We start from the raw sequence: 27,763 nt of genomic DNA on the forward strand, positions 1-27,763 counted from the left end.
GAGGGGCTGGGAATTCCCAACTTCGATGGGGGACATGGGAAAGAACCAATGCGACGTATGTTCAGTCTGAAGCACGAGTCACCACCACCTGAACTGTGCCTCTAACAGCGCCGGTGCGCGCCGCCGCCGCGCTCCTTGCTACAGAGCGCCGCCGGCCAGGGCGACGGCGGGGAATCATGAGTTGGCTTGCTTGTCTGCATCTGACACCCCGGACAGCGCGGGGAAAACCCAGCCAATCCCGCCCACGGGCGCGCGGACCGCCGGTCGTCAGCCGCGAGGGGAGGGGCGGTTACGGGGAGGGGCTAAGTGACGTCATTCACGTCGCCAGCGCCCTTGCCCCGTTGCATTCCAATTGCTCCAACCCAGCACTCATAGCGGTTTGAGTAAATGTTTCCTGTCTGGAGTTGACTTCGAATATCTCCAATTTCCAGGATGCCCGCGCCGCCTGCCAGAGACCAGACCTGAATTGAGGCGACGTCACAAAGAGTGTAGGCACAAAGAGTGTAGGCACAAAGAGTATAGGCACAAAGGGTGTAGGCACAGTGTCACAAAGCTCGACAAGGAGCGTCAACATCCCTTAGGCTGTCCTTCGGGCAGCGAAGCTCTCGTCGATCCACTCACGCAACGCCGCGAGGACCAGCATTACAGTCATACGGTGCCCCGCTTGTGCTACGAAGCGCGCCATGAAAATCACATCGGAGCCGAATGCTTATCTAGTTTCAAACTTGACTCTCCTTTCCGATGCTGGCACCAGACGGGTGAACAAACAAACCGAACACGAATCATGTCAGCACAAGCAACGCCAACCAAAGCAGGCCACGATGCGACTGCACAGCCAAATCTACCGGCCGGTGCAACCGATTCTGCAAGTGGGACGAACCGTGCTTCACCCCCGCTACTGTGCAGTCTGCTAGATGCCGTCTCGGCAACGTCCAGACCAGACCACAGTCTGCGGACGCACCTAACGAAGCGTTTAGCGTGCAGCAAACCCCATGAAGCGTGAGTCATCCCCATGGTGAATAAACAGAAACCGGGCATGTGCCGGGCCGACCCCGCGAAGCGTCAGGGAAAGAGCTCACAAAGCGCTTCCACTGATTTGCGGCCGGTCGCATGCCGTGAGTCACGTGCAACAAACAGCTGCACGGAACGGCCCTCGTTAGCGGCCGCGATTCGTGCAACGGTCTCGGAATAGTGATGCCTTGCCCCGGACGGCTGGTGCCCACACGCCCCCCACTCGCTGTCCACCGCCCTTACATTCACATCCGTCATCAACTTCCCAAGCCAGTGTTCTCCCACCGTTTTGCCACGGTAAGATCGCTCCTGACGAAATCCCGGAAATGAAGTAACATTCTGTAACTTTTCACAACGCATGCGCTAACATTATCTCATGGCGGACGTCCGGGCCTGCTGCTACAGCGGAGAAACAACATCGCGCCGTCACCTTCCGCGCCGTACCTTCTTCTCGCAGCCTGGTCAGTATCGTCTCATGCGATGTGCAGTCCGTAGGCGACCAAATACTGAAGCTGAAACCGAACTTACGAGACAAGATTTACATGCGAAATGGCTATTTTACATTCCCCAGATGAGCTCGGGACACCAAGACCGCGCGTTACGCTCCGCTGCGGGCGACGCATCCACACCGGCAAGTGACTGCCCACTTCTCCTCCCTCTTTCACCTCCCCGAAACACGACCTCGTATTAGTACTATATTCTTCACTCGGACAGCGAACGGCGCTTGCAACTAAATGGTGACGAAACCGAACGGAGGCAGGTCAGTGGAACGAGGGCCGGGCACGGCCAATGAGTGCAGCCCCGCCGGGGCCCGGGGCGCGCGGGCGTCTCATCACATGGGGCGGCCGCGGCCGCGGCCGGCCGGCGGGCCGCCGCCCTCGCCGCCCGAGCGAGGGTTCTTGATGGTGTTGTCGACGGACAGCACGAGGCAGGCGGCCTCGCTGGCCGCCGTCAGCGCGTTCACGCGCACGACGGCCGGCTCCCAGACGCACGCGGCCAGGTTGTCGGCCACGTCCTCGTTCTGGATGTCCACGCCAAACCACATGCCGCCCTCTGTCGGATGGCCAGAAGGGTCAGGTCAGGTCAGGTCGGTCAGGTCGCTTGTCGACACATAAGACGACGATTTGTCGCGCACGCAGCGGACCGCTTCGTATAGTCTCTGGCGATTTCTGACGGCGTGATTATAATCAACAACTACACATCCGACCAATGCGGCAACAGACGCTCCAGGAGAGGGCCACAGGACTCCGCGCGCCGCGGATCCCCTGATCAGCGCAGGAGGTGCAGCGGGTTTGCTGGCATTCGCTGGGAACGGAGCCCGCGTGCCTCAAGCCAAGGTCGTCCCGACCCGCCGGCCACAAGCGTGCCGCGCCTCTTTCCGAAATGAGGCACACCGCGTCGGAGCGAGCTGCAGAGCGGGGCGCATGTGGCGCCACCTCTCACGCCCGCGGCGGGGCTGACGGGTAGGGTCCTCTGGGAGACGCTGCCGGCCGGCCGAACACCGGGGTGCTCTGCAAAGCGGAGCTCACGCCCTGCCGCCACCACCGACGCCCGGGCCTGGGCTCAGAGGACGGGCCCCAGGCCGCTCCGCCAGACGCTGTCGCCGCGTTCGGGAGTTCCGACGACAAGCAGCGGCCAACACCGTCACGTGTCGCTGGGCCACGTGTCGTGTCGCGCAGCGCGCACCGCCACGCCGGCCGACATCAGTCGATCGCGTGCGACCGCAGCATCGCAACCATCGCCAGCCTTTCCTAGCCAAGGAACAAACCAGACGAACCCGGCTATCACAAGAACAGTCCCCATATCATGTTCCTCTTCGGAACTGTCATTCAAGCCCACCAAAACCAAGAATCCCCCCCCCCCGTCCAGGCCGGCTGCGCCGGTGCCTACCCTGGGCGTGCGTGTGGCGCAGCTTGTTGAGAATGTTGGTAGAGTCAAAGCCGGCGTTGTCGCACAGCTGACGCGGGATGATCTCCAGCGCACGCGCTAGGCAGTCCATCAGCAGCTGTTCCTTGCCGGCCACGGTGCGCGCGTGCTGGCGCAGGTGCCGCGACAGCTCCATCTCGATCGCACCGCCGCCTGTCGGCACGGCCGCCGCCGCCATCACCACACGCGCCACGGTCCCGTCCGCTGCGACCGCCGGTTCGCGGCACGTGTGACCGCGAGCATGTGTCGCGGCGCGGTCCCATGCCTCGATTGTGGAATTGCAGACTGAGTCAGAGTGATCGGCGACAGAATGGCTCAGAATGAACATTGCAAACAACGGAGTCGCGCCGAACCATTCCCATCGAGCTGCACGAACCAAAGGACCATATGCAGCACGGCGCTGCACAGAGTATGCCGACTGGGGCGCGGTTGCGACGGGAGCGTGTGGCTGCCACGCGCAAGCATCAGCCAGCTGCTCCATGTTTTCTGTTGTTTGCATCAGATGATCATGCTGCGCGCTCGTATAAGCGGCACAAACTTCCAGCACGGACAGTGATCGGCCGGCATCCGTTGTCAAGACATTACATTAGCTGCATTCATCACTAGCACGTGAGACAGCGTTCTCTGGGGGTGGGAACCGCACCCCTCCATGGGTCCGGAGATCTCCCAGTTATCCCCCCCCCCCCAACCCCTCCTCCCTCCCCGCCGACCCACCGGCCACGACGCTGTCGTTCTTGATGGCGCGGCGCACGATCATGATGGCGTCGTGGAGCGAGCGCTCCGTCTCCTCCAGGAACTGCTCCGAGCCCCCGCGCAGGATCAGGGTGCACGTCTTGGCCAGCGGGCACTCGCTGAAGAAGTTGTACCTGGCGGGGCCGCCGGTGTCACTGCGGGCCCGCCAGCCACGGGCCACGCGGCGCACGGCCGCAGTGAGGGCGTGACCACGGGGCCACCAGACACGCGGGAACGTGCTGCCGCGGGCGGTCTGCCGCGGGGCACCGCGTCAGCGACATCGCTCGGACCGGGCCAGATTGCCCTGAGTGCGGTCAGCTCCCTGCAGTCCCCCCGTCCCCGCACCTGGACCCCTGCAGCCGTATCACACCAGACCAGCCTCCGACTGAGGCAGCGTGTACTTGGCTCGGCGTCATCTGTCCGCTCCCAGTCCAGTTCAGTAGCCCAGCCAGTCACGCACAACGTACCACGGGCGGGTGTGGACAAGAGACAGCCGCCGCCTCCCACAGGCCAATGCAGAATGCATACAGCATCTACTCGTTATGAAGAGCACTGCCACCTCGCACCTTGCTACCCGTTTTTGGATTCAGATAATACTGGCCTTTTCGATGACCGCATCCGAGAGAATCCGAATCCCTATCGGGATCCGGACCCTCCGAGCATGGTCGAGCCTGGGTCGTGGTGACGATGCTGCCGCCGCACGCCGTCTGAGCTCCTGTCACGTCAGGACAGAGCGCGACATGTCCGCCGCGACCACCCACCTCCCTTCACCGACCTGCCACTCCTTGGAACACCCACCTCTCTCCGCCGACCTGCCTCTCCTCGACCACCCACCTCCCTTCACCGACCTGCCACTCCTTGGAACACCCACCTCTCTCCGCCGACCTGCCTCTCTCGACCACCCACCTCTCCGCCGACTGCTCTCCTCGACCACCCACCTCTCTCCGCCGACCTGCCTCTCCTCGACCACCCACCTCTCTCCGCCGACCTGCCTCTCTCGCCACCCACCTCTCTCCGCCGACCTGCCTCTCCTCGACCACCACCTCTCTCGCCGACCTGCCTCTCCTCGAACCACCCACCTCTCTCCGCCGACCTGCCTCTCCTCGATCACCACCTCTCTCCGCCGACCTGCCTCTCCTCGACCACCCACCTCTCTTCACCGACCTGCCTCTCTCGACCACCCACCTCTCTCCGCCGACCTGCTCTCCTTGGAACACCCACCTCTCTCCGCCGACCTGCCTCTCTCGATCACCCACCTCTCTCCGCCGACCTGCCTCTCCCTCGACCACCCACCTCTCTCCGCCGACCTGCCTCTCCTCGATCACCCACCTCTCTCCGCCGACCTGCCTCTCCTCGACCACCCACCTCTCTCCGCCGACCTGCCTCTCCTCGATCACCCACCCCTCTCTCCGCCGACCTGCCTCTCCTCGACCACCCACTCTCTCCGCCGACCTGCCTCTCCTCGATCACCCACCTTCTCCGCCGACCTGCCTCTCCTCGATCACCCACCTCTCTCCGCCCGACCTGCCTCTCCTCGACCACCTACCTCTCTCCGCCGACCTGCCTCTCCTCGACCACCCATCTCTCTCCGCCGACCTGCCTCTCCTCGACCACCCACCTCTCTCCGCCGACCTGCCTCTCCTCGACCACCCACCTCCCTTCACCGACCTGCCACTCCTTGGAACACCCACCTCTCTCCGCCGACCTGCCTCTCCTCGACCACCCACCTCTCTCCGCCGACCTGCCTCTCCTCGAACACGCCGCACTGGCCGAGCGTGGTCGGGCCCAGGTCGTGGGCTGTGGTGACGATGCTGCCGCCGCACGCCTTCATTGTACGCTTCAGGTCATCCTCGGGCACGCGGCCGGCGCAGAACATGTCGCGGTCCGCAAAGTACTGTGTCGCCACGTCTCCGATCGGCAGCCGGGAAAGCACCACCTGCCGTGGAGGGAGGACGGGTCAGCACCACCTGCCGTAGCGAGAGGACGGGTCAGTACCACGTGCCGTGGAGGGAGGACGTGTCAGCACCACCTGCCGTGGAGGGAGGACGTGTCAGTACCACCTGCCGTGGAGAGAGGACGTGTCAGCACCTCCTGCCGTGGAGAGAGGACGGGTCAGCCCCACCTGACGTAGCTAGAGGAACGGGTCAACACCACCTGCCGTGGAGAGAGGACGGGTCAGCACCACGTGCCGTGGAGGGAGGACGTGTCAGCACCTCCTGCCGTGGAGGGAGGACGGGTCAGCACCTCCTGCCATGGAGGGAAGACGGGGTCAACACCACCTGCCGTGGAGAGAACGGGTCAGCACCTCCCGCCATGGCGGGAGGACGACCCAGCCCCACCGCCGTAGCGAGAGGACGGGTCAGCACCACTGCCGTAGGGGGAGGACGGGTCAGCACCACCTGCCGTAGCGGGAGGACGGGTCAGCACCACCTGCCGTAGCGGGAGGACGGGTCAGCCCCACCTGACGTAGGGGAGGACGGGTCAAACCACCTGCCATGGAGAGAGGACGGGTCAGCACCACCTGCCGTGGAAGGAAAGACGTATCAGCACCTCCTGCCGTGGAAAGAGGACGGGTCAGCCACCTGCCGTGGAGGGAGGACGGGTCAACACCACTGCCGTGGAGAGAACGGGTCAGCACCTCCCGCCATGGCGGGAGGACGACCCAGCCCACCTGCCGTAGGACGTGTCAGCTACCACCGCGTGGAGGGAGGACCCGTGTTGTCATTACCACCTGCCGTGGAGAGAGGAGTCCGCACCTCATGCAGTGGAGAGAGGACGGTCAGCAACACGTGCTCTGGATGGGAGGACGTGTCAGCACCTCCTGCCTGGGGGGAGAGGTAAAGCCACTCCTGCCATGGAGGGAGGAAGTGTCAGCACCACTGCCGTGCGAGAGACGGACCACCTGCCGTAGCGGGAGGACGGGTCAGCACCACGTGCAGTGGAGGGAGGACGTGTCAGCACCTCCTGCCGTGGAGGGAGGACGTGTCAGCACCTCCTGCCGTGGAGGGAGGACGTGTCAGCACCTCCTGCCATGGAGGGAGGACGTGTCAGCACCACCTGCCGTAGCGAGAGGACGGACCACCTGCCGTAGCGGGAGGACGGGTCAGCACCACCTGCCGTGGCGAGAGGACGTTTCAGATCACTGTGAGGTCAATCACGGCATCCCCGCAAGGCGGATCGCGACTGTCACCAGTCACCAGAGCGTCAGATGGCAGCGTTTCAAGACCCGAGCACCACTCAGCACCAGCATACATTGGAAACAGCCGGTTGGCATCGACAAAACTCCAGGACGGCGTTGGTTGAAGACAATGGCATCAACAACAGCACAGGGCTGGCTCGTGTGTATTATGATCACGGTAAGTTGGATTGTATGGCGCGCAAACTATTAACACCGCTCTGCGCCCACCTGCGTGATTGAATTCTCGGCCAGAGCTGGAATAACTATCTTTGTTGCAACTGAATCCGATGGACCGCTCCAACGCGGTGTTCATAGGCGCCATCGCACGCTGCCAGTAGTATAAGAAAAAAACTGCCCGTGACGAGAATCGAACGCGATCCGTCCGTTCGCGGGCGCGCCGCCACTCCCGGCCGGTACCGTTCGGGCCCGGCCGTTGCTCACCTTGGCGCCCGACTTGTGGATGCGGTCCAGCTTGTCGTACAAGATGTCCCACTCGGCGTCCACCACCCGCTGGTACTCCTGTCGGCCGGGGGCTCGCCGTCAGCAGGGCGGGCAAGCCTACAGTCAGCTATCACACGGCATCGGACGGGCCAGCTTACAGTCAGTCATCGCACGGCATCGAGCAGACCAGCCCACAGTTAACCATCACACGGCATCGGACGGACCACGGCTTACAGTTAACCACCACACGGCATCGAACGGACCACAGCCTACAGTTAACCATCACACGGCATCGGACGGACCACAGCCTACAGTTAGCCATCACACGGCATCGGGCAGACCAGCCAACAGCTAACCATCACACGGCATCGGACGGACCACAGCCTACAGTTAACCATCACACAACATTGGACGGACCAACCTACAGTCAGCCATGACACGGCATCGGACGGGCCAGCCTACAGTCAGCAACCACACGTATTTTGTGTCCCAAGTGATACGATCCCATACAGTGTACTGGAGTCACGCACAGTGGCCACGCGCCGGCAGGCACGCCGCCGGCACTGCGTCGGCTTTGATCAACTTCATCATGCATGGGGGATCATCACAATGAGACCGCTCGTCGCCACCTTCATCTCCCACGGTCAGAGACACGTCGCGTACAGCATCGGCGCGTCTCCGCGTCAAGCCCAACGAACCGCGTGCTGAGTCAAACAGCACCGGAAACAACACAGCGGAGCGGGTGATGTTCACCGCCGCGGCCGCTGCTCAGCGACTGTCATTCATCAACGGTCCTCGCCGCCGTTACGGAGGTCCGCACGGCCGCCACAAACGGCCTCAGTAGCAGCGACAGAGGGAACACTAACCGGCACCTGTCTGCTAGACCTTAGTACCATTACAGTCCAATCTACCGCATATAGCTTCAATATCACTCAAATGCCAAGACAACCTGGCGACGCTCCATCGCCACAAACACCCCATCCCACCTCGTATACCAGCCACAAACACCCATCCCATCCCACACACCAGCCACAAACAGCCCACCCCACCCCACACACCAGCCACAAACAGCCCACCACACCCTGTACACCAGCCACAAACAGCCCATCCCATCCCACACACCAGCCACAAATAACCATTCCACGCCACACACGCCACACCCTAACCCACCGCGCCGTCTCCTCCGTGACACCCCACCGAACCCGGTGTCTTCCCGGCTGCATCTCCACCGCCAGTGCGCGACCGAGCCGCGTTCGGCACACCTGCGCCTCCGCCGCCGCCGCCCACACCGCACCTGACCTGGCTGGCCACTGACCTCCACGTTGTCGAGTCGAACCTCGGCGTTGTCACGCTCGGCCTTCAGCTCCAGCTCGATCTGCAGCAGCGCGATCTTCGGCTGCCGGTACGACTTGGGCTGCATCTCGAAGCCGGCGTACGAGAAGGTCTTCTTGAACGCCACGCCGGCCACCAGCTCCGAGTCCTGGCGGCGTCCGCGGCGGGCGCCGATGGTGACGGACACGGCGGCAGGTCACGGCATGGGGGGGGGGGGGGGGTCGCCCGGCGACCACGCTCACTGGGACAGGTACCGCGAGGCAACACAACCGACTCGACACGCGTGTTTTTACCAGTCGCCAGCAATGCCACAGACACCGGCTGTATCACCAATCCATACGTCAGAACATCAGATTGTCTCCCTCTCACCCCAAATACAATTATCCACCCTCTCCTGTGCACTCAGTGCTCTGATAGGCTCTCCTCTGCCCTGGAGCCAGCCGGCCGGGCATCACCATCGCCGGCGACGGTCCCCTCCGTCGCCCCGCTGGCCGGCGGAGGTCACCCCTCCCCTCCCTCCACCACTCACCTCCGTCGCCCTGCTGACCAGCGGAGGTCACCCCTCTCCTCCCTCCACCACTCACCTCCGTCGCCCCGCTGACCAGCGGAGGTCACTCATCCCCTCCCTCCACCACTCACCTCTAATGCGCCGCCCTGCACTTGCTTGATGCCGATCATGTTGAGCGGCAGCAGCTCGTCCAGCGACAGCACGGCGTCCACGGCCATCTTGGAGAAGAAGTCCTTCTGCTGGTGGATCAGCTTTGACATGAGCGCGGTGCCCGCGCACTTGCGCAGCAGGTCGTACTTCTCGGCGTCGCCGCTGCTGCCCGACACCTGCCCGCGTCAGGTCAGGCAAGGTCAGGTCTGCTCAGGTACCTTCTGGTCATCGGGTCAGGTCGGGGAGGTAGCATCATGCTCGCAATAAGGCCGAGGCCAGTGACTCGGCTCATGACTCGGAGACCACGCCACTTGAGCGATTACAGGAGCCATATTTTGCTTCAGGTAGACAGCCCGTTAGAACGTAACTCAGTTCCAAAATTAATCGAATAGGGTGTGCAGGATGTAAATTGAACTTATGTTGTAATAATCCTAGCTCCCCTGCAGCCCCCAATAAGTTGGTACCAATCTGTTGCAATTTCTTTGATGCTGATTGGCTGATTTTGAGCGATGGGAAGGCCAGCAGGCAGTGAGCCCCAAACAGGATGTATAACATGAAAAAATGTTGACATCCCTGCCACCCAAGTGGCCGAATACTGGCACACGGACGCGACATATTCTACAACAGCAGTAATTCGTAAATGTACTCATACTTACATCTAACATCACCGAAAGGAGCCTTCTCAATGCACAGATGTTGAATCACGAGTGCCTTCCTGTTCTCGCATTGAATGCAACATAACATAACTAACACAAAACCAGATATACCCACACCAGACAATACAGCTTAAAATATAGTCACACAATAGCATAACACGTCATAGCCACCATGTCATAAGCCATCCCAGGAGCCCTCCCAACGCCACGGCCTGAGCGCTCACCTTGACGGCGACCTCGTTGATGCGCTTGATCATCATCATGGTGCCCTTGCGGACGGCCCTGATGATGACCTGCGGGTGGACGCCCTCCTCCACGTACGGCTTGACCTGCTTGAGGAGCTCGCCGGCCAGCAGCACCACGCTGGTCGTGCCGTCACCCACCTGCCGGCCGCCGGCGGACATACGTCAGACGCGTCGACGGGCTCGGATGGTGGCCAGACCGCCCGCGACGGCGGCGGCGCGGCACCCTCAGGGACACGTGGGAGGGGGCGGCGCAGCTCCCTCCCGGACACGTGGACGGGGGCAGCGCGGCACCCTCACGGACACGTGGGAGGGGGCGGCGCGGTTCCCCATTCCTCAGCCGTCGTCGGGAGTCGCAAGGTTGACAAGACTCCCAAAGGCGTCACGCAGTCGGCCGTGCGGTAACTCGGTTTGGAAACATTTACTTTTGAATAATTCCGAATGCAAGACAAAACCATCGAATTAGAAAAAATAGTATCCTTTATGAGTTACATGACGACACTTTTAAGAGTCCACCACAAAATATTCCAACTTGCAGATGATTTCTGCATTGCCCAATCTTGTGGTACCCATAGGGGTGGCCACACACAGCATTCCAGTACAAGACTACTGTGAGACTCCAGCACCTGCCACACAGCAGTCACATCAGCACTGACTGGCGACCCGTGAGCGCACCTCAGCGTCCTGACTCCTGGCGATGTCGACCAGCGTCTTGGCGGCCGGGTGCACCACGTTCAGCAGCTTCATGATGGTGGCGCCGTCGTTGGAGATGGTGGCCTTGCCGTTCTCGGTGACGATCAGCTTGTCCATGCCGCGGGGCCCGAGGGTGGTGCGCACGGCGTCCACCACGGCGCAGCAGGCATTGATGTTGGAGATGAGCTGGGGCTTGCCCTGGCTTGTGTCTGTGCCTTCCTTCAGCAGGATGATCTGGGGCTGCTGCACAATGCCATGGGAGCAAATGATGAGCAATAAGGTAAGCTACCCTAGTGCATTACCTCTCCCTGAGTGCAAACACATCACAATCTGTACATACTTTACCACATAACATTTAACTTAAAGTAACATTGTCTGCTTATGTAGCTCAGCCTGATAGAGCATCTGCTGCCCAACCAGCCCAACTGATGCGCTTTGATGCTTGCTATTTGTCCCTGGCTGGGATAGCTGACAACTGGTGGCAGTGGCTGCTAAAATGGGATGAGGTCAGAGGGCATGTTTCAAGCAAAGCTGCACATTTAAATTTTGCCAAAAAAATTATGCTACTTAACTGAAATTTCCAAACCAGATGGTGGGGTCAGGGTTCATATGACAAGCACTACCTAACATGAGCTCTGAGACCCAGAAATCCATGCAATCAAATTGTTTGCACCAAATCAATACTGCAACATGGTGCACTTGATGCACTTTGCAGCAAGGATGGCAAACAATGCCATTGAGTGGCATCACTAAAAAGTCAAGCTGGCTCAAAATTGTACATAATTAGACAATTTTGGTTTCTACATTTAATACATTGAGCACTGCAATACAAAAATGTTTCAAAACAAGCCATGTCTGAGTATGCAACTTTCTACACATAGAACAAACATACCATTGTGGATTTTTGGTGTGCCTTTTCTTCTGCGGAACAGCTTCTTGAGATCTGAAATGAGGTAACACATCATGAACCAAACATGAAAACACTTGAATCCCATTCCTTATCTTTGCAGCAAGGATGGCAAACAATTTGCTTGAAAGGCAGACAGTCTACTGATGATTGGCCACCTGGTGGTCAAACATGATCAAAAACCTGACACCAGAGTCAAAGGCTTTGGCCTACAACAAAACTAATTATATGCGGCTCTGGCAAACAAAAAACTGTCCTTCAAGAGCCCAGTCACTCAGCTGGAGCATGCCCGAAGCAACTGGAATACTGCAAATGGGTGACACCCATCTCTCACTGGGCCAAAGTTGAGACAAAAATGTTGCACCAGTAGTGTTATGCAAACAAATAATTCCTATAACAGTGGGAAATGCCCCCCCCCCCCAAAAGGAAAATAGGCAGGCAACTGCTAATTTTTGCAAAAATTATCTATGATGCCGAACAACATGATGCTGATGCAATCAACCCTCAGAATGGCTGGGACTTACTCAGGAAAGGTAAATTGGGTAAAACTTTCAAATGAAGCTGATTTTAAAAGGAATGGCTGGTGGTTTCCAATTAAATTATGAAAGCAGCAAAGTGATCCCTCTGAAAATTGGGTTATATGTGCTTAAACTGGGGGCAATCTGGCACCAAACTCAGAGCTCTCAGATTTATACAGCACTGATATGTGCTGTGCTGACATGGTTGCCAGGATGTTCCAAATAGCATACACTTTTTACAGTCCAGTAACAATTTCTGCAAAGGAAACTTGACAATATGTTTATCTGACTACAAATTCTGCTTCCTCATACAATTCTTAAAATGTGACATAAAAGAACAATGGTGATCTTAACAAATATGTGCAGCTAATCTTCAGTACCAGCTGCACAAACTGGACTGCACAAAAGCTGCACAATGCCTGCATCACGGCTGATAAAGCAGGAAAGCCAGGTCATTTAAGGCAATCAGGCCAATGTAAATTTGTAGTAATAATACTAATATCTATGCACATATCTAACAAAGCCAGCTAACATAAACACTGGTACAAACATTCCATCCACAAAGTTCCACATTGTCAATCCTGCCAATTCCCAACTTAATTATTGGAAACGGCTATTGCAAAGCATGATAGCAGTCATCTTTGGCTGGGTCAGGGTGCTTCTGCAAAATATGTGCCCTGAACATAGTGAAACATGAGTCGGGAGGGGTGGGGACTACACAGCCAGTCTGCAAAACATGGCAGGTTTAGACAAAGGTCTCATTAGGGCAGGGTTAAAGCAAACATTGATGTTCAGGGCAACTTCTACAAATTTTAGGGCTGATTTGAAAATTCTGACACAGGTTAGAAATATTGGGGCCAGAAAACTTCAAATGGGGTAGTTCACATTATTTGTGGGCAGTTCATGGCACCTAGTGGCAAGTGTTGAGCAGCGACTAAGCAGACCTGGCAATTATGCCATTGTGCACACAAAAATGAGGGCATCCCAACTTGTCATGGTAGGGACAGGCCAGAGGCCAAATCCACAGTACATCTGAACTGCATAATGTTCTTTAATGCTGCCTTATTCAACTGCCCTGCCTGGGATGTGACTACTCACACAACCCTCCTGAAGCCTGACATCCACCACCAAATTAAAGATCAAATTAAGAGTGCCACAAAATATTGTGTAAGCCTGAAACACATTTACCAGCCCATCCACCTGACCCAACTACCCAACTAAAAAGGAAATTACATTCCTGAGGTGTTTGTTCAAACAAAGACTGATGATTCTCCACAGTACACCCACAAAGCTAAGTATGCAGGCCTCAATATGCCTATATGCAGGCCTCAATTGCACCTAAGTATGCAGGCCTCAAGCAACAAAATGAGCTTTATACATAGAGCACAAGTGATCAACATCTATCTGACGAGTCCCTGTAGCACCGGCAAAACCGGACAGGCTCCCTTCAGCGTGGTAGCAGTTGGCGTAGGAGTATGACAGAAAGTAACGGTTCCCGTACTTATTTTGAAGGTAATTCTTTCCACGAGTCGCCATGGGGTTAACGCTCAGCAGTCTCTGAAAGTGGCTGTGTTTTGCCATATACGGACCCCGTCCAACGCCTGCCTATGGTAATAGCCGATCGACATTGAAAGCAATACGCTACCCGGTTCACGTTCTAGACTATTAACACAGAGGATGCCAAGACACATTGTCAGCAGCAGTTCAGTTCAATGAACACTTCGATATCGACCCAGAGAAACCCACCTGCACACCACGCGCGACGGAACCCTCGAAGGCGCGGCAGGGCGGTAACTTTGTTCTCGCACGTTCCGCGATCACGCGGCACGCGATGCGGCAGTGCTGTTACATGTCTACAAATACAGCGTGTGTACGACATTTAATTGAGAGTTACAGTAACTAAATTCAACGATGAAAATTGTTTGGAGTCTTATGCGTTGTCGGGCATAAATCTCATGAAGGAGACACATACTAATACGAACCCACACGCACGTGAGCACGCACGCACGCACGCACACACACACACACACACACACACATTTATCAAAGCGCACTTTATGGTGCAGGTATTCGCATATACTGCCACACCAAACATGGATGATAGCCCGAGCTATCCCATCCGAAGCACTAATTCCTCGCAAGTCAAATATTCCGCTCAAAATTGCAGGCATACATAAATTTCGTGACAAACTTTTAACCCTTTACCATCCTTGTTTACGCATTGGTTGCGCTGGGTGAAATCCTCCTCCCTTTGTTATGCTGTCTTACGCAAAGCCTTCCAAGAAGCACCGTTCATTTGGCCCCAAATTGAGTAAGGTACGTGAAACAACGTACTGGCGTGCTGCTTAGCATGAAAGGAGGCTAACAACACCTGGAATTAATGTTTTAATTCCTTTGAATTTGATTTTCAAGCGCACGTGAGTGCCGTTGAGCGCCGAACACGCCGCTGAGCCATACAATGCCTGTCCGTCCCTTGGTACGCTCCCACAAGGGTCCACCAAAAACGTCCATCCTGCGTAACGTTATTTATGGACGACGTCAAGCCTAACTTCGAGCCACCTCCGATCAATCGACTGCACTGTCGATGAACAAATGTGTATCGCTTTCCAAGCATAGCTCAAGTTAGCCGTGTTGTTTTCTGTATGTGGTCGTGAATGTCGCATTGTGCAGCCGCTTTGCAGGCAGATGATCACGTTGTTCATTTGCCAGGAACTGAACATGGGAACCTTCTGGAAAACTGCAAATTTGATTGAATATAGCTCACTAAATTTTACCCACAAAGATCATGTCCTTCGTGGGTCGTGGTTTCGAAAAATGAGTGTGGGGGCGGGGGGGGGGGGGGCTCAACGCAGAAAAAAACTCACCCTCCGCCCCAGAACAACCGTTAACATACGACTTCCCCCCCCCCCCCCCCCCAGAATCGGTCTCTCAAAGTCGAGATGGTGGGAGGGCGGGATGAATCGTCTTCTCCTCGCCACAAATTGAATAGGAAACTACTTCCCTGGTTCAATCGTACGTTTTTTAGCTTTTATTTGTAGCTTTTATTGCGAGTTTTTGGCCGTTCCGATATCCTTCGTTTTTATCAAAATTGTCGATTTAGTGGTCACAACAGGTCAGTACCATCTTCAGTAGTTTTTGCTGATCTTGCAGGTCTATGGCAACCAGCAGCACACACATTTCGGTAGGAATCACCTTCCGTGTATATGACTTAAGCATCAAATGCACACTGCATCCTGATATTCACCTCATGATATACCGTCATCCGTTCGCTTTACGTTACACCGCATATCTGAGGTGCTTCCAGACCGTGCTGCCCATGCAGAATACGTGCCCAATGTAGCTATTACATCATCTTGGTGCACACAAAAGCACGCGATTATATAGTTTATTGGTACAAATTGACATAGCACATTGTGAATCATCCTCATTATCCTTATACGAATTACGCACGTTAAAACCCTTACATTGCTTACTGAAAAATGGCGGCCGAATAGAATCAAAGTAGTTTATCCAGGCATTCGAACACCAGAAAAGTCGTCCAAGTCAGTTGTAAGCCAAGCTCTACATGGCCGATATCACCCGTGCTACAGAAGCGCGAATGCATCGGCGCAGCAAGGTCTCCAACACCGCAAAAATCCATACGGACACCGTTAAAAGTATTGTTAGCCGGATTAGCAGCATGACGACGGCGCGCGCGTACAACCATCCCCGGGGCGTCCAATAGAGACCGGCCCGTCTGAACACGGGCGCCAGCCGGTCTGTGCCTCAGTGGTGACGTCACAGCGGCGGCCTGCCGGGCCCAGCGGTCGACCGGCCGGCTTTGTGCAGTCAGCAGCCTCGCGCGCGGCCACAACACATCAAGAGCAGTTCGCAGACAAGCACACACGCACACGCTCACACGCAGACCCGCTCACGCCGGCGCGCCCAGGTGGCGGCCGCGCGGCGCCGCGCCACCGAGCGGCCGTCGGCACGCCGGCGCCGCCCCGAGCAGCCGGTCAGCTGACGCCGCGCCGCCGCGCGCCGGCCCGGCCCGGGGCCGTGCGCGCCCCGGCAGCGCCCCAGCGCCGCCGCTCCAGTCTAGGCTACACACCGCCGGGCCGGCCGGGCCCGCTCGCCTCTCCGCGACGCCGATAAACCTCCAACCGCGTAACAAACACGTACAAAAGACGCGGCGCCGGCCGGCGCCGGCCGGGCGCGCCCATTGGTCGGTGCGGCGGGCGGCGGCGGCGGCCGGCCAATCAGAGCAGGCGGCAGGCTTTCCTCTTCTTCTTCTGGTGCGGCTGCGGACAGAGCACGGCGCGGATGGCCTCGTCGAACACGTTCTTCAGGCCCTTCTGCGTGAGGGCCGAGCACTCGAGGTACTTGACAGCGCCTATCTCCTTAACCATGGCCGAGCCCTGCCGGAGACGGTCAGCCAGGTCATAGCCATGCTAGGTCACAGGCTGGGGCGGGCGGTGGTCCCGGCACGCGGCCGGCACCGGCCCATGGCCACGTCGCGAGAACAACCAAAGCGTTCTATGAATGGGCGAATGATCAGCAACGAGGCTTGAAAGCACAACAGTCCGACAGGGTTCACTAACAGCCGCCTACGACTGGCTGCAAACGGACGGTAACATATGGGCCCCACACCGCGCCAGATGTCGTGGATGTGCGGCCCAGGCGGAGAAAAGGTACACACGCGCTGGAGCTCAGCCAGTGCAACTGCGGGCACGGGCATCATAGTGGACTGCGCCACGGGGAACGGCGTCGTCGTCAATTGCGTCGACCAGGGAGCAGGGAGCACGGAGCACTCACAACACCGGCCATCTAAGTGGCATCCATGGAGCAATGACACGTCTAATCCAGACATGCTGTCAATGAAAACATCCAACACTTCAACTGCTACCTGCGTTGAAGGCAGGAGTGTGGTGTTCACTAAGTTAGTTTACCGATTACTTACTTGTTGATACGAATAGCAGGCCAGTGTCAACAGAAGATGGATACTGTTCAGGAACCCAACTGGCTCATATAATGGATGCATGGCAGAGTGGAGCACGACCAACGACCTGCAATCTATGATACACGATAAACGCAACGAGCAACCGCAGATAAGGTTGAGCTACTTACTATGAGCTTACATTTTATTGGTGTGGACACCCAGAACATTGCATGCTTACTGAACAATTAAGCTTAGTGTTGAACCATGAAACGACGTAAGAGACGAAACAAATTTCAGTGACAATTAAAAATGGTGAACCGAAACATGATAAAACTCATGCCACCTACTGGCACAACGCTGATGAATACCACAACTGGAAATGCATAGCTAAACCATTGAAATGTAAATAACGTGGCACAGATAATGACGTTTCACTGGTGCAAACATGACGTTACTAATGATTTCCATTATGACACCTTCCCCCATCAAAATACAACACATCGTTGACAAATGGATTGAGATCTATACTGCACATAAGCACAATCAAGCAAAGTACGAACAGATGAAAGAATGCTTGCCAATGAAATAGTTGTGAGCCTGCGACATAGCACGCGGGAGAGCTATGATAATACAGATACAACATCGGTCAGAAAGTCCGCGCATGCGCTTGCGTGTAAGTGGGCATGCGCTGCGGTGTTCCGGGAGAGGTGAAGTGCCAAAACGTTTAGTTCACAGGGTGGCTACAAAGCCAAACACATCTAGTCCGAACATCTTCCGGCGGCGGGAAACGAAACGCAATGAAACCAATACCAAATCAAAATATTGGGTCACGTATGCCGCAGGCTATCCATGCTTCAACACACGCGAACGCACAAACCATTTCCGCCAGTACCCGTGGCGCCACCTAGGTCGTCCGGCCGGCTACCGCGGCGCCGTCTATAGTAAGCAGCAGGCGCGGCGTTTTCGCTTCAGCGGCAGTGGGAACAGGACGGCGCGGATCGCCTCGTCGAACACGTTCTTCAAGCCCTTCTGTGTGAGCGCCGAGCACTCGAGGTACTTGGAGGCGCGCACTTCCTTGGCCATGGTCAGACCCTGCGGCACGCCCGTTCCCGTGGAATAGGTGCAAGTGGGCGCGTAGGGGGGGGGGGGGGGAGGCAGGATATAGGCGGGTTAGGACCGGTTGGCAGAGCGCTATTGCTAAGAAAGCATTCTAACCAGAGGTCGTTTAAAAATGTTGATTTGCAGCCACAGATACGGCAAGGATGAAGTGGGAAACATAAAAATTACAAAGAAACGCCACTGCCGCAACCACAGATGAAAAATATCACGTATGGGATAGAGGATTGCTGAGTGATTGCTTATAAATATGTCCACGCGAACTAAACATTTTTACTCCCGGGCGATTATAATTGACAGTAAAATCGATACTAGCCGTGAATATTACGAACACATTACGCATATGGGACTATGGACAGTACCACCGATTTTGAGTGTGGGGGGGGGGGGGGGGCAGATTTTCCGGGGGACTTCTGAATAAAATGGGCCCTCCTGCGCGATGTCATATCCAAGAAGGCGCCACCAAAAAAGGTATGTACCTCCTTATCGAATCGTTACATACATTGTATCCCAGGATTCTCCAGAACAGGATTCTCTCTTTATGATATGCAAATCTCAAATCTCTTTATTTAAAAAAAGTCATCTTGGTCCGGTAATGTGACCACCTGATACATAAAAGGAGCATCCTGTCCCAGAAAAGGGCCCACTGAATACAGAGGATGCCTATTAACCCGAAAGAGGACAGTCCTGGCTCATGACAGGGGCCTTCCAAATCAGCAAAGCAACCTTCCAAACACGAATTTGGTCTACTTTTCTAGAGCACAGACTACCTGATTCATAAAGGTGGCCTCATCGTCCAGAAAAAGGTTCTTTTGGTGTGTAAAAGGGTCTCCAATGCCCGATTGTTTACTCTTTAGCCCTTCCCCTACTGGCGGAGGGGAGGGCAACTACCCCATCTGGCACGACGTCTCCGTCGCTCCGGAGCCAACAATAGCGTCCCCTCCAGCCCACCAGACATAAGCGGACCCGTCCGCTGCTACAGCAGTCCAAACAACGTCCCAGCGCAAATAATAAGGTATCCTTTTAGTTAACGATCGATGCAAGCTCAAGTTGGGTTTTTATTTCTGTTTCAAGGAAAAATAGGGCGCGTAGCCGCAAACCCCGCAATACAGCGGCGGCGGGTGGCGTGGCCGTAAGGGCGGTCAGGGCTCATGGCGCAGCCGGGACTCGACCCCTCCCCCACGGGGGCTACCCTTCGACTACTGAAGCCCAGTCCGGGCATTGACCATATATAGACAGAATGGGCGTACCTCACATAACAGCGCAGACCTTTGTTACCTGCTGGTATTCTTGACATTTGGTTTTCCACTCTTATGACCCATTCTGGCATTTTGAACTTTGTCGTTCCTATCCTCAGTCAGGCATAATCAGTTCAGTCATCAGTCAGACATTGATGATCAGTTCTGAACGTTCCGTTCCACCACATCGAAATGCAGCGAGTGAAAAGCTCTGGACACGCACGGCTGCGGTGCGGGAGTGAAACGTACAGCGAGGCCCGGCCCTGTGCTCCCGAGTGAGCTCAGTGCTCATGCCTCGCAAGCAAACAGTGAGCGAGCCGCCGCCTCTTAACGCGGCCAATGTATATAAATAACCTGCGCGACGGCAGTCCAGTACAGCCCTCTGCCGCCAGGCGGCGGCCGCCGCGGGAACTTTTCCTAAAGCACAGCGCGTGTCCCGCCTCCATGTCGAAAACCCGGCACGTCTCCGCCGCCATGTCACACTCCCAGCACGCCAGCCGAGGCCGCCGCGGCCCGGGTCAACACCCGCCCTCCACCCTCCCGGACAGCCCGCGGCGTCACGGCGAGCCGCCCGGTGGGTGGGCGGGAGCGGGGGGGGGGGGGGGCGTCATGCGTCACGGACGACCTGCGGGCGCCGCCGGCGGTCTGGGCGCCAGGGCGCACGGCCATACGGCGCTGACGACCGGCACCGGGCGGACCTCGGGCCCACTGTACTGGGCCTGGATCGTGCACACGTGCCTGGACCGCGCTCGCTGGGGCACCGGCGGCCGCCCGCAGGCTCTGTCGGCGCCCGAGCAGCACCGGGGGGGGGGGGGGGGGGCATGCCGCCACCACCACACACCATCCGCGGAAACAGCAACACCCGGCCCGCTCGGGCGCCATCTAGGCGCGTTGTTGATGTCGATAGCTATTGCAATCATGAGAGATGTCGCGCATGTTGCGACAGGACAAAACAGAGCGCACCTGGAACCATCTTTCCAGATCGGATGGCCTGCGGTCCCATACATGTGCTTCGGGCGAGTATGCGCTGCGTGGGTTATGCACAGTCATATGGAATGCCCTGCCAGGTAGGGATCCGGTTCAAACACATGGCTGCGATTCCGCTGAGCGCACCGCCTAGCTTATCGTGGGTGCTCCCGATCGACAAGAAAATCGTGATCATATCACCGCAGCGCTGCTTTACTAAGAGGAACAACCCGAAAACCGATTAAAAAGGGAAGGTTCGCACGCGAAATCCCCAAAATGTTTGTTGGGCGAAACAGCACGGTGTCCTGGGCTTAAGCGACCAACACCGCACGACCAGGTGATGATTTGGATGATAGGGCGGGCCGACAGCATGGGTCACTATGGCGCCCATCGCGAGGAGGCCTGGCCTCCAGCGCGTCTGCGCCCGCCGGAGCGAGCTCTCCCGCCCGGCGACCCCGCTCGACCGGCCGCAGCGCCGAGTCCGAGGGAGGCGGCGCGCGTGTCAGCCGGCGCCGCCACCCGGCCCGGCGCCGCCCGGACCGCAGCCATTGTCGACGAGCCCCGGCGCCCCACCTGCGGGTACGTGATGGGCGCCAGCTTCTTCTCCTTGAGCTTCTCGATGGTGTCCTTGTCCTCCCGCAGGTCCAGCTTGGTGCCCACCAGGATGATGGGCGTGTTGGGGCAGTGGTGGCGCACCTCCGGGTACCACTGCCGAGAGGAGGTGCGGGTCAGACGCGGCCCGACGGCACACAGAGACGGAGACGGCGTTCACCGCCGCCAGTCCGGTCCGGGGTCAGACACCGCCGCCAGTCCAGTCCGGGGTCAGACACCGCCGACACTCCGATCCGAGGTCAGACACCTCCGCCGCTCCGGTCCGGGGTCAGACACCATTGCCACTCAGGTCCGGGGTCAGACACCACCGCCACTCCGGTCCGGGGTCAGACACCACCTCACCCCGGTCTGGGGTCAGACACCGCCGCCAGTCCGGTCCAAGGTCAAACACCGTCAGCACTCCAATCTCACACACGACCTCAGACGGCACGTCCAGCCGGCCGGACGCCTCGGCTGCTGCGAGCGGCGGCTGCGCTATCCCTCACTGGAGGCACACTCTGCATATCCGGTGTGGCTATGATCCCGCCACAGAGCGTCCGCCGCTCCAGGTACCGTTAGGCGGCTCCAGCGGCCTGACCAGGTCGTCAGCGGGCCGCCCCACGCGGCCAGTCACACGGGTGCCAAGGTCACGAGCGCATACGCTGACAAACAGCTGGGGATACCGCGTGGCACGCGCACTGACAGAGAGCCATACTGGCCAGGGGTGCATTCATCACCATCGGGGCCGCAGCGATTCCAGAAAAATATAATTAATAAAGAGTAGGTTACATCAATAACTTACTTACGTCGCCAACGAGTCATAATTCACCACCAGCAAGTTACAAAGCGCACCAATCTCAATGCCAGGGAGACATGCTGATGGAAGGGACGCATATTGCGGTTCAACACAACATCACAACATCACACCTAATTTGCGGCTGAACACAACATCAACACACTCCTAAACGTCGAGCACCAGATCCGCCGCAACCTTCCCACAACCAGGCGTGGTGGGCTTCCTCCGCGGCGATGCGTCTTCTGACTCAGCCCACTCCCCCTGCCCGCCAGCGTCTGCCGTACCTTAGCCCGCACGTTCTCGAACGAGGCCGGGTTGACGAGGGAGAAGCAGATGAGGAAGACGTCCGTCTGCGGGTAGCTGAGCGGTCGCAGCCGGTCGTAGTCCTCCTGACCGGCCGTGTCCCATAGGCCCAGGTTGATCGGCTTGCCGTCCACCATGACGTTCGCAGAGTAGTTGTCGAACCTGCCAACAGAGCGGCGCCACCGTCAGACGAGTCCGTAGGCCGCGCACCGGCGCGCCCGAGGACGCCTTCTCTTTTTGTGCCACAGCGGAAGGAGAGTTTGGAACCAGGCTGGAGGAGGGAATACCGTTTTTTCAGGCGAGAATGCCGGCGTCATCCGTCCCGTCCCGAGGAAGTGAATAACACTTGGGTAAAAAAAATCCTTCCTGGAAGTCGACGCCACAGGCTATCGTGCCATATACATGCTGTATCATGTAATTGGTCATGTCACGACCGTCGAAAAACAACAAATACTTTAAAACGGTACCACTACCAGGAATACTGAGCGATGTACCGACGGTGCTGTGTTCGCTTTTTCCTTGCCGACGCGCCGCTTTCGCAGTTTTGAGGTATCTTCGAAGATCACACGCTAGAGTCCGAGGATGTAAATGTCGCGCGCACGGGGGATTTGCAAGGCTTTGACCATAAACATTTTCATCTTTTCATCCATATGACAAAAAAGAAGCAAAGCATATCTGACAGACGGCACGTAAATCACACCACACGCGAACATAGCGCTGGAATCGAGAGAACAAACATTTAAATCCCGCCCGCTGCTGTTCAGAGTATCCTCCTTGTGCCTGCGTCAGTCCTAACAACCCGGACTAAGACGCCCTTCCAACGGGTTCGTGACCACATTTTGCCGACCAAACAGACATCACGAGCGCGAAAGAGCCGCCGCCGCCCGTGGAGGCCCGACGGGCTTTGTTTCCGTCTGCCGGCGGACGGGGGCGCCGGCGGGGGGAGGGGTAATCTGCAGAGCACGCCACTTCCGGCGCTGCTACGCGCCGTGCGGCGCAGCCGGCGAGGCGCGGTGGGCCACGCCGGCGCCGCGTGCCGCCGGCTGCCGCGCGGGGCAAGCCCGCAGCCCGACCCCGCACGCTGTGGCCTCCCAGTGTGCAAGCATTTTGAGTGGAAAGCAGGCAGGAAATAACCAGCTGCAATAACAGTGTGCAACTGGGTAGATGGGAAAATGATGGGTCATGATGAATGGCAGATCCAGGGCTGACAATACTTCCATGACGAACTGCTCTAAACAGCTGACTGCAGTGACTAAAGCACACTGCTGGCAATTAAACCTGCTTCATTCCTCACAAACAAAATGGAGAATACACTCCATTGATAACGCATACATTGCACATCTTGTAAATGTCACAAAACCATATCATGTATTACAACACGCAATCTCCACACAACTCTACCACAAACATCCCATCCATATGCATCACCCACCATCCCACCACTCAACAACTCACTCGGCACCTCACCTTACATTAGCTGAACAATACCACAACTGCGTGTAGCCATCAACCACCTCTAACAGGTGTCACAGCCCATACTCACACTGTGGGGATGTACTCCCCGGGGAAGGCATTTGTTGTGTAGCTGATCAGCAGACATGTTTTACCCACAGCTCTGTGAAGAGAACCAACAGTTAAGTGAGGAGAAACATACAATGGTGCTGCTGAGTTCTGACAGATGCTGACACAGTGCAACACAAAGAACCAAGCTAATTTTGGTTTCTGCCATTCTGCTTTTCAAAACAATGTGACAACAGCCACTACTACAACAGAATAATACATCATCAATGGTAGTTGCTTCTATCCCATGATATGTGACGCTAAGCCCTATATTCTTGCAATCTGCCAGTTCTGACAGCGTATGGACCTCAGCTAGATACCCTTCGCTTGGGTGGGGGTCAATTTAACTCCCCTGAGATCTCGGGAACTAACAGAGCTAGACACCAAATTTACAGGGTGTGTTGACCTGTACATGAAATCACATGGGTCAAGGTTTCAGGTTCCTAGGTCATGACCCTTGGGTCAAAAAGGGTCAAACAAGGTCAATTCCAGGTTTGTCTCCAAAGTACCCCAGACCTTAGCTAACCATTTCTAAGGAAAAGGTCACATTCTCATTCAGGATCAGTGACCTTGTTTGATCTTTTGAAAGTCAAGGAGACCAAAATCATACAAGATTGCTCTTAGTTTCGCATTTTACCAGGCACCAAAGATTATGCTAGGCAGCATGTTCCTGAAACAAAATGTTGACCTGGGTCATTTTAGGCCAGTGACCTATTCTGACCACTACAAAATCCATGGAAGATGCATAATGCAGTTCCTGCTATTGATAAACTTGAAATGAGCACCAGAAACTATCCCATACAGTAGGCCCTACAGCAACAAAACAGGCTTGTTATGACCTTGGTGTGGCCTTCATACCTGACCCTAGGTCAATGTAACTTGCACATTCAACTGCTGTGTTGCCTAAAAAAGCATCTCAGAGATGTGTAGCTTTGTCTAACACTCTGTTGTTGGATCAGATTGAAGGGTTCCCAAGAAATTGCCTTTGTTGAAACCATGGCCTGATTTGGACCTGCCACAGGTCAGCAACCTCACAAAGCACATCTAAATTTTTTATGCCAAACAATCTGCTACTGAACTGTCTACAGCTATGCAAAATTTGGTGCTGCGTAGCCGCACCGCCGGGAAACCATTCTGGAAAAACCTTCGGGCAGGGTCAATTTGACCCCATCCCCACCCAAGTGCATGTTAATGTTGACTTGCTACATTCAGATATGTGCTTTGAGGACTAAAGAATAACAGGAGAGGTCAAACAACAACACAAAGCAATAAAGATACAATGCAAATTTTTTCCAGCTCTCAAAATCAGGAGGGATAAGCCACAACCAAAAATGTATGGCATTGACTTGTGATATCATATGCCCCCTTTGTGACATTCCACAGCATCACACTTCAGCCTGACTAACTTTGCACACATTTAGCAGCAAAACAAGCATTACAACATCACACCATAAATAAAACTTGGTGATTTCATGAAAGCAGATGCACTAAACTATTATTGCACAGAAAGGGGTAACTTTGTCTTGAATGCAAATGATGGACAGATTCATGTCATATTGACTAAGCTATTTGAGGACTAACTCATTGAGTTTGGTCCAACTGTTTAGAGTATTATGTTCTAGGAGCTTATCTGCTATGTATTCTTGGGAAAACAAGCAAATCACCATCAAATCAAATCATCCTGCAATAAACTCTCTGCCATGAGGGCCTCCAACTGTCCCAGCCATTCACTGAACAAATTACCTACTTCCATATGATGCTTCCGAATATGTGGATCTCAAATTAATTATTTCTTGTAAGAGGTGTATAATAAACTACAAGAAAAAACAAACATTACATATAACAAGTTACATAAAGGGATGTTGATAATATATATATATACATATTATATGCAAATATACAAATCTGTGGTATCAGAATCATAGAAAAGTACTGTGTTCACAGAATGATATCACACTTGAAAAAACAAATTTTAGGTTTATACCAATAAGGCATGATTTGCAAGGGCATGATTACAAATGCAGGGTAAAATGATGATTATCAAAGGTACTTGAACTGACAAAGCACCCGTGAAGATACTCAATGTAGCCTGTAAACTACAGCCTTGCATTCCAAACATGCCTTGGTGAGGAAAATAATTGCATTGCTTTACTGCTACTTTTAGCAGAAGACTAGACTATTTATGCTTTTCATTATTATGTATTATCCATGCATCATTGCTATATATTTTTACTTAAGTGTTATGTTGCAAAAAGGATTTCACACACAAACCAGCTCTCTTAACTAAAATAATTTTATGGAACTACCTACTCACAAATACATTCTAATCCAGGAAATGCATGATCTGTAGAGGTGATGTTAGTCAACTAGCACTGCCCCTCCCCCATTTCAACACTAGTCTGCTCCAGGAAAATTATGGCTCCACAACAAATAAACTTCTCTCCATGTATCCCCCATGGCCTGATTTGCATTATTTCAAGTCACACTAGAAATTCTGCCACCCTGATATTTTTGGTCTCATGTCATTGCCCAGGTTTAAAATTGCAAGAATTAATAACAGTTCAATGCATACAATATTGCACTTGAAAGATGGATACATGCAGAAGCTGTTTCACAACAATTAGCCTTGTGGTGGAGATCGGCATCAAAGCTATGATGCAGAATGCTGGTATGTTACCTTCTTCATGCTGCTAACTTTAACAGTACTTGTCATAGCATCCAGGTATAGCACCACCTGGATGGACACTCCAGGGTGTTAAATGTGGTCTCAATAGCATGAATATCAGGTGTGAACTGCCCCAGCTGTTCAGTGCCATTCATGAATGAACAATGCCAAGATTTTTGCTGTTTTGCAAGCACTGTGTCATTGTTTGAATGGAAGTGTTCAACTGCTACCTAAATTTTTAAACCAGTGCAGATTATGTACCATTTCCTGCAATGAGCCCAAGACATGCATTATATAAGTAATGCCGTCAATGCTCCCAAGGCTTTTAAATAAAGGATTAGGCAAAAAATATCATGAAGTCCACTCACACACAGTACGGCAATTTGAGTCACACCCAACCACAATTGCCGCGACCCCGCCTTGGCAGCCGATTCCATCATCAATCTTCGTGAAAAGCCTTACCCGTCTCCGACGACTACACATTTGATCGCCTGCATTGTCGCAGATTAAATGCTGTAGATTACCAAACTAATGACACTAATAATTATAAATATCAGCACCACAAGCACACAGCCCAACAGGCTACCAGCACGCCGGAATTGCCGCGTCTGGGTAGGCATCAAGGCCTGAGAATACGCGGAACTAGGATGGTAGTCATAAATTGGCTGCCACTGTTCTGTCCAAATCGCCGATAGCTAATACAATGTAAATCGCTAGGGGACTACAAGATATCGAATAAATTTATTCAGTTGCAGTAGCACAGGCAAGAGGTGAAACAGGGGCACATGCCCCTCTCTTAGGGTCTGAGGGGCCCTTGGGCCCCTCGGAACCTGCGATTAGGGGCCCGATTTGAGACCCGAAAAACCAAAAAGGCCGGTCCGAGGTCCCACGCGGCAGCCCCGGCCCGCAGGGCCAGGCACTCCAATGCCAGCCAGAAGGACTTGCGTGCTGACTAGGGGCCCACTAAGTCGATAAGGACCTATATTTTGGTCAAACACCACCAGTAACGCTCATTCGGCTCTGCACCGGAATGGGCATAATGACCCATTTCCCAAACAGGAACAAAGCAGGAGCCAGCGATTTGCATTGTTCAGGACCCCACAGCACCTAACAGAGGCCCTGTGTTGCCAAGGAAACCTGAGTCGGCCAGAGACAGTGTTCGAGGGGGCCCGAAAAGCTTAGAGGGCCCGCCGGGTCCGACGATCAGGGGCGCGATTGGAGAGTCTAAGGGTATAAAGGGCTAGTGGTAGTGGTATACGGGGGTCCTGGCCTGCGAAGGCGGTTCTTCAAATAAGCGGTCAGAGGACCCTTTGCGC

At 55.2% G+C, this 27,763-nt stretch overlaps 2 protein-coding genes across 5 annotated transcripts; both read right to left on the reverse strand.

Moving 5' to 3' along the window:
• Positions 1–1,693: 1,693 nt before the first annotated feature.
• Positions 1,694–14,124, reverse strand: CCT7 (chaperonin containing TCP1 subunit 7). Of its 2 annotated transcripts, none has more exons than XM_037218343.1 (11): positions 14,041–14,124; positions 11,762–11,812; positions 10,852–11,112; positions 10,159–10,317; positions 9,260–9,454; positions 8,604–8,768; positions 7,289–7,366; positions 5,397–5,605; positions 3,652–3,803; positions 2,902–3,090; positions 1,694–2,064 (listed from the first exon to the last, which is right to left on the reverse strand). In XM_037218343.1, exons 2-11 carry the CDS (start codon positions 11,762–11,764, stop codon positions 1,844–1,846), a joined length of 1,632 nt encoding a protein of 543 aa, XP_037074238.1. In that variant the 5' UTR covers positions 11,765–11,812; positions 14,041–14,124; the 3' UTR covers positions 1,694–1,843. The 2 variants fall into 2 exon arrangements, with proteins under 2 accessions (XP_037074238.1, XP_037074239.1); XM_037218344.1 differs by lacking the exon at positions 14,041–14,124 and adding an exon at positions 13,796–13,820.
• Positions 14,125–16,352: 2,228 nt separating this feature from the next.
• Positions 16,353–27,046, reverse strand: LOC119095453 (ras-related C3 botulinum toxin substrate 1). 3 transcript variants are annotated; one of them, XR_005093904.1, is made up of 6 exons: positions 26,910–27,046; positions 23,766–23,837; positions 22,204–22,384; positions 21,106–21,240; positions 18,090–18,304; positions 16,555–16,691 (listed from the first exon to the last, which is right to left on the reverse strand). XR_005093904.1 is itself a non-coding variant. In XM_037218281.1 (6 exons), the coding sequence occupies exons 1-5, from the start codon at positions 26,942–26,944 to the stop codon at positions 18,149–18,151; spliced, it is 579 nt and encodes a 192-aa protein (XP_037074176.1). In that variant the 5' UTR covers positions 26,945–27,046; the 3' UTR covers positions 16,575–16,691; positions 18,105–18,148. The 3 variants fall into 3 exon arrangements, 2 of the variants coding, with proteins under 2 accessions (XP_037074175.1, XP_037074176.1); XM_037218281.1 differs by having other exon boundaries at positions 16,575–16,691; positions 18,105–18,304; XM_037218280.1 differs by lacking the exon at positions 18,090–18,304 and having other exon boundaries at positions 16,353–16,691.
• Positions 27,047–27,763: the final 717 nt, after the last annotated feature.

This window comes from Pollicipes pollicipes, unplaced genomic scaffold, assembly GCF_011947565.3.
Source record: "Pollicipes pollicipes isolate AB1234 unplaced genomic scaffold, Ppol_2.1 Scaffold_4219;HRSCAF=4965_pilon_pilon_pilon, whole genome shotgun sequence".
Lineage (NCBI taxonomy): Eukaryota > Metazoa > Arthropoda > Thecostraca > Pollicipedomorpha > Pollicipedidae > Pollicipes > Pollicipes pollicipes.

Coding starts and splice junctions, on each gene's coding strand:
- LOC119095453 (XM_037218280.1), bottom strand. CDS start 26,944: ATGCAGGCGATCAAATGTGTAGTCGTCGGAGACGG. Junction 23,838..26,909: donor TGTGTAGTCGTCGGAGACGG/GTAAGGCTTTTC, acceptor TTCTCTTCACAG/AGCTGTGGGTAAAACATGTC. Junction 22,385..23,765: donor GGGGAGTACATCCCCACAGT/GTGAGTATGGGC, acceptor CTCTGTTGGCAG/GTTCGACAACTACTCTGCGA.
- CCT7 (XM_037218343.1), bottom strand. Junction 5,606..7,288: donor TCCACAAGTCGGGCGCCAAG/GTGAGCAACGGC, acceptor CCTCCACGGCAG/GTGGTGCTTTCCCGGCTGCC. Junction 2,065..2,901: donor GCGCCACACGCACGCCCAGG/GTAGGCACCGGC, acceptor GCCATCCGACAG/AGGGCGGCATGTGGTTTGGC.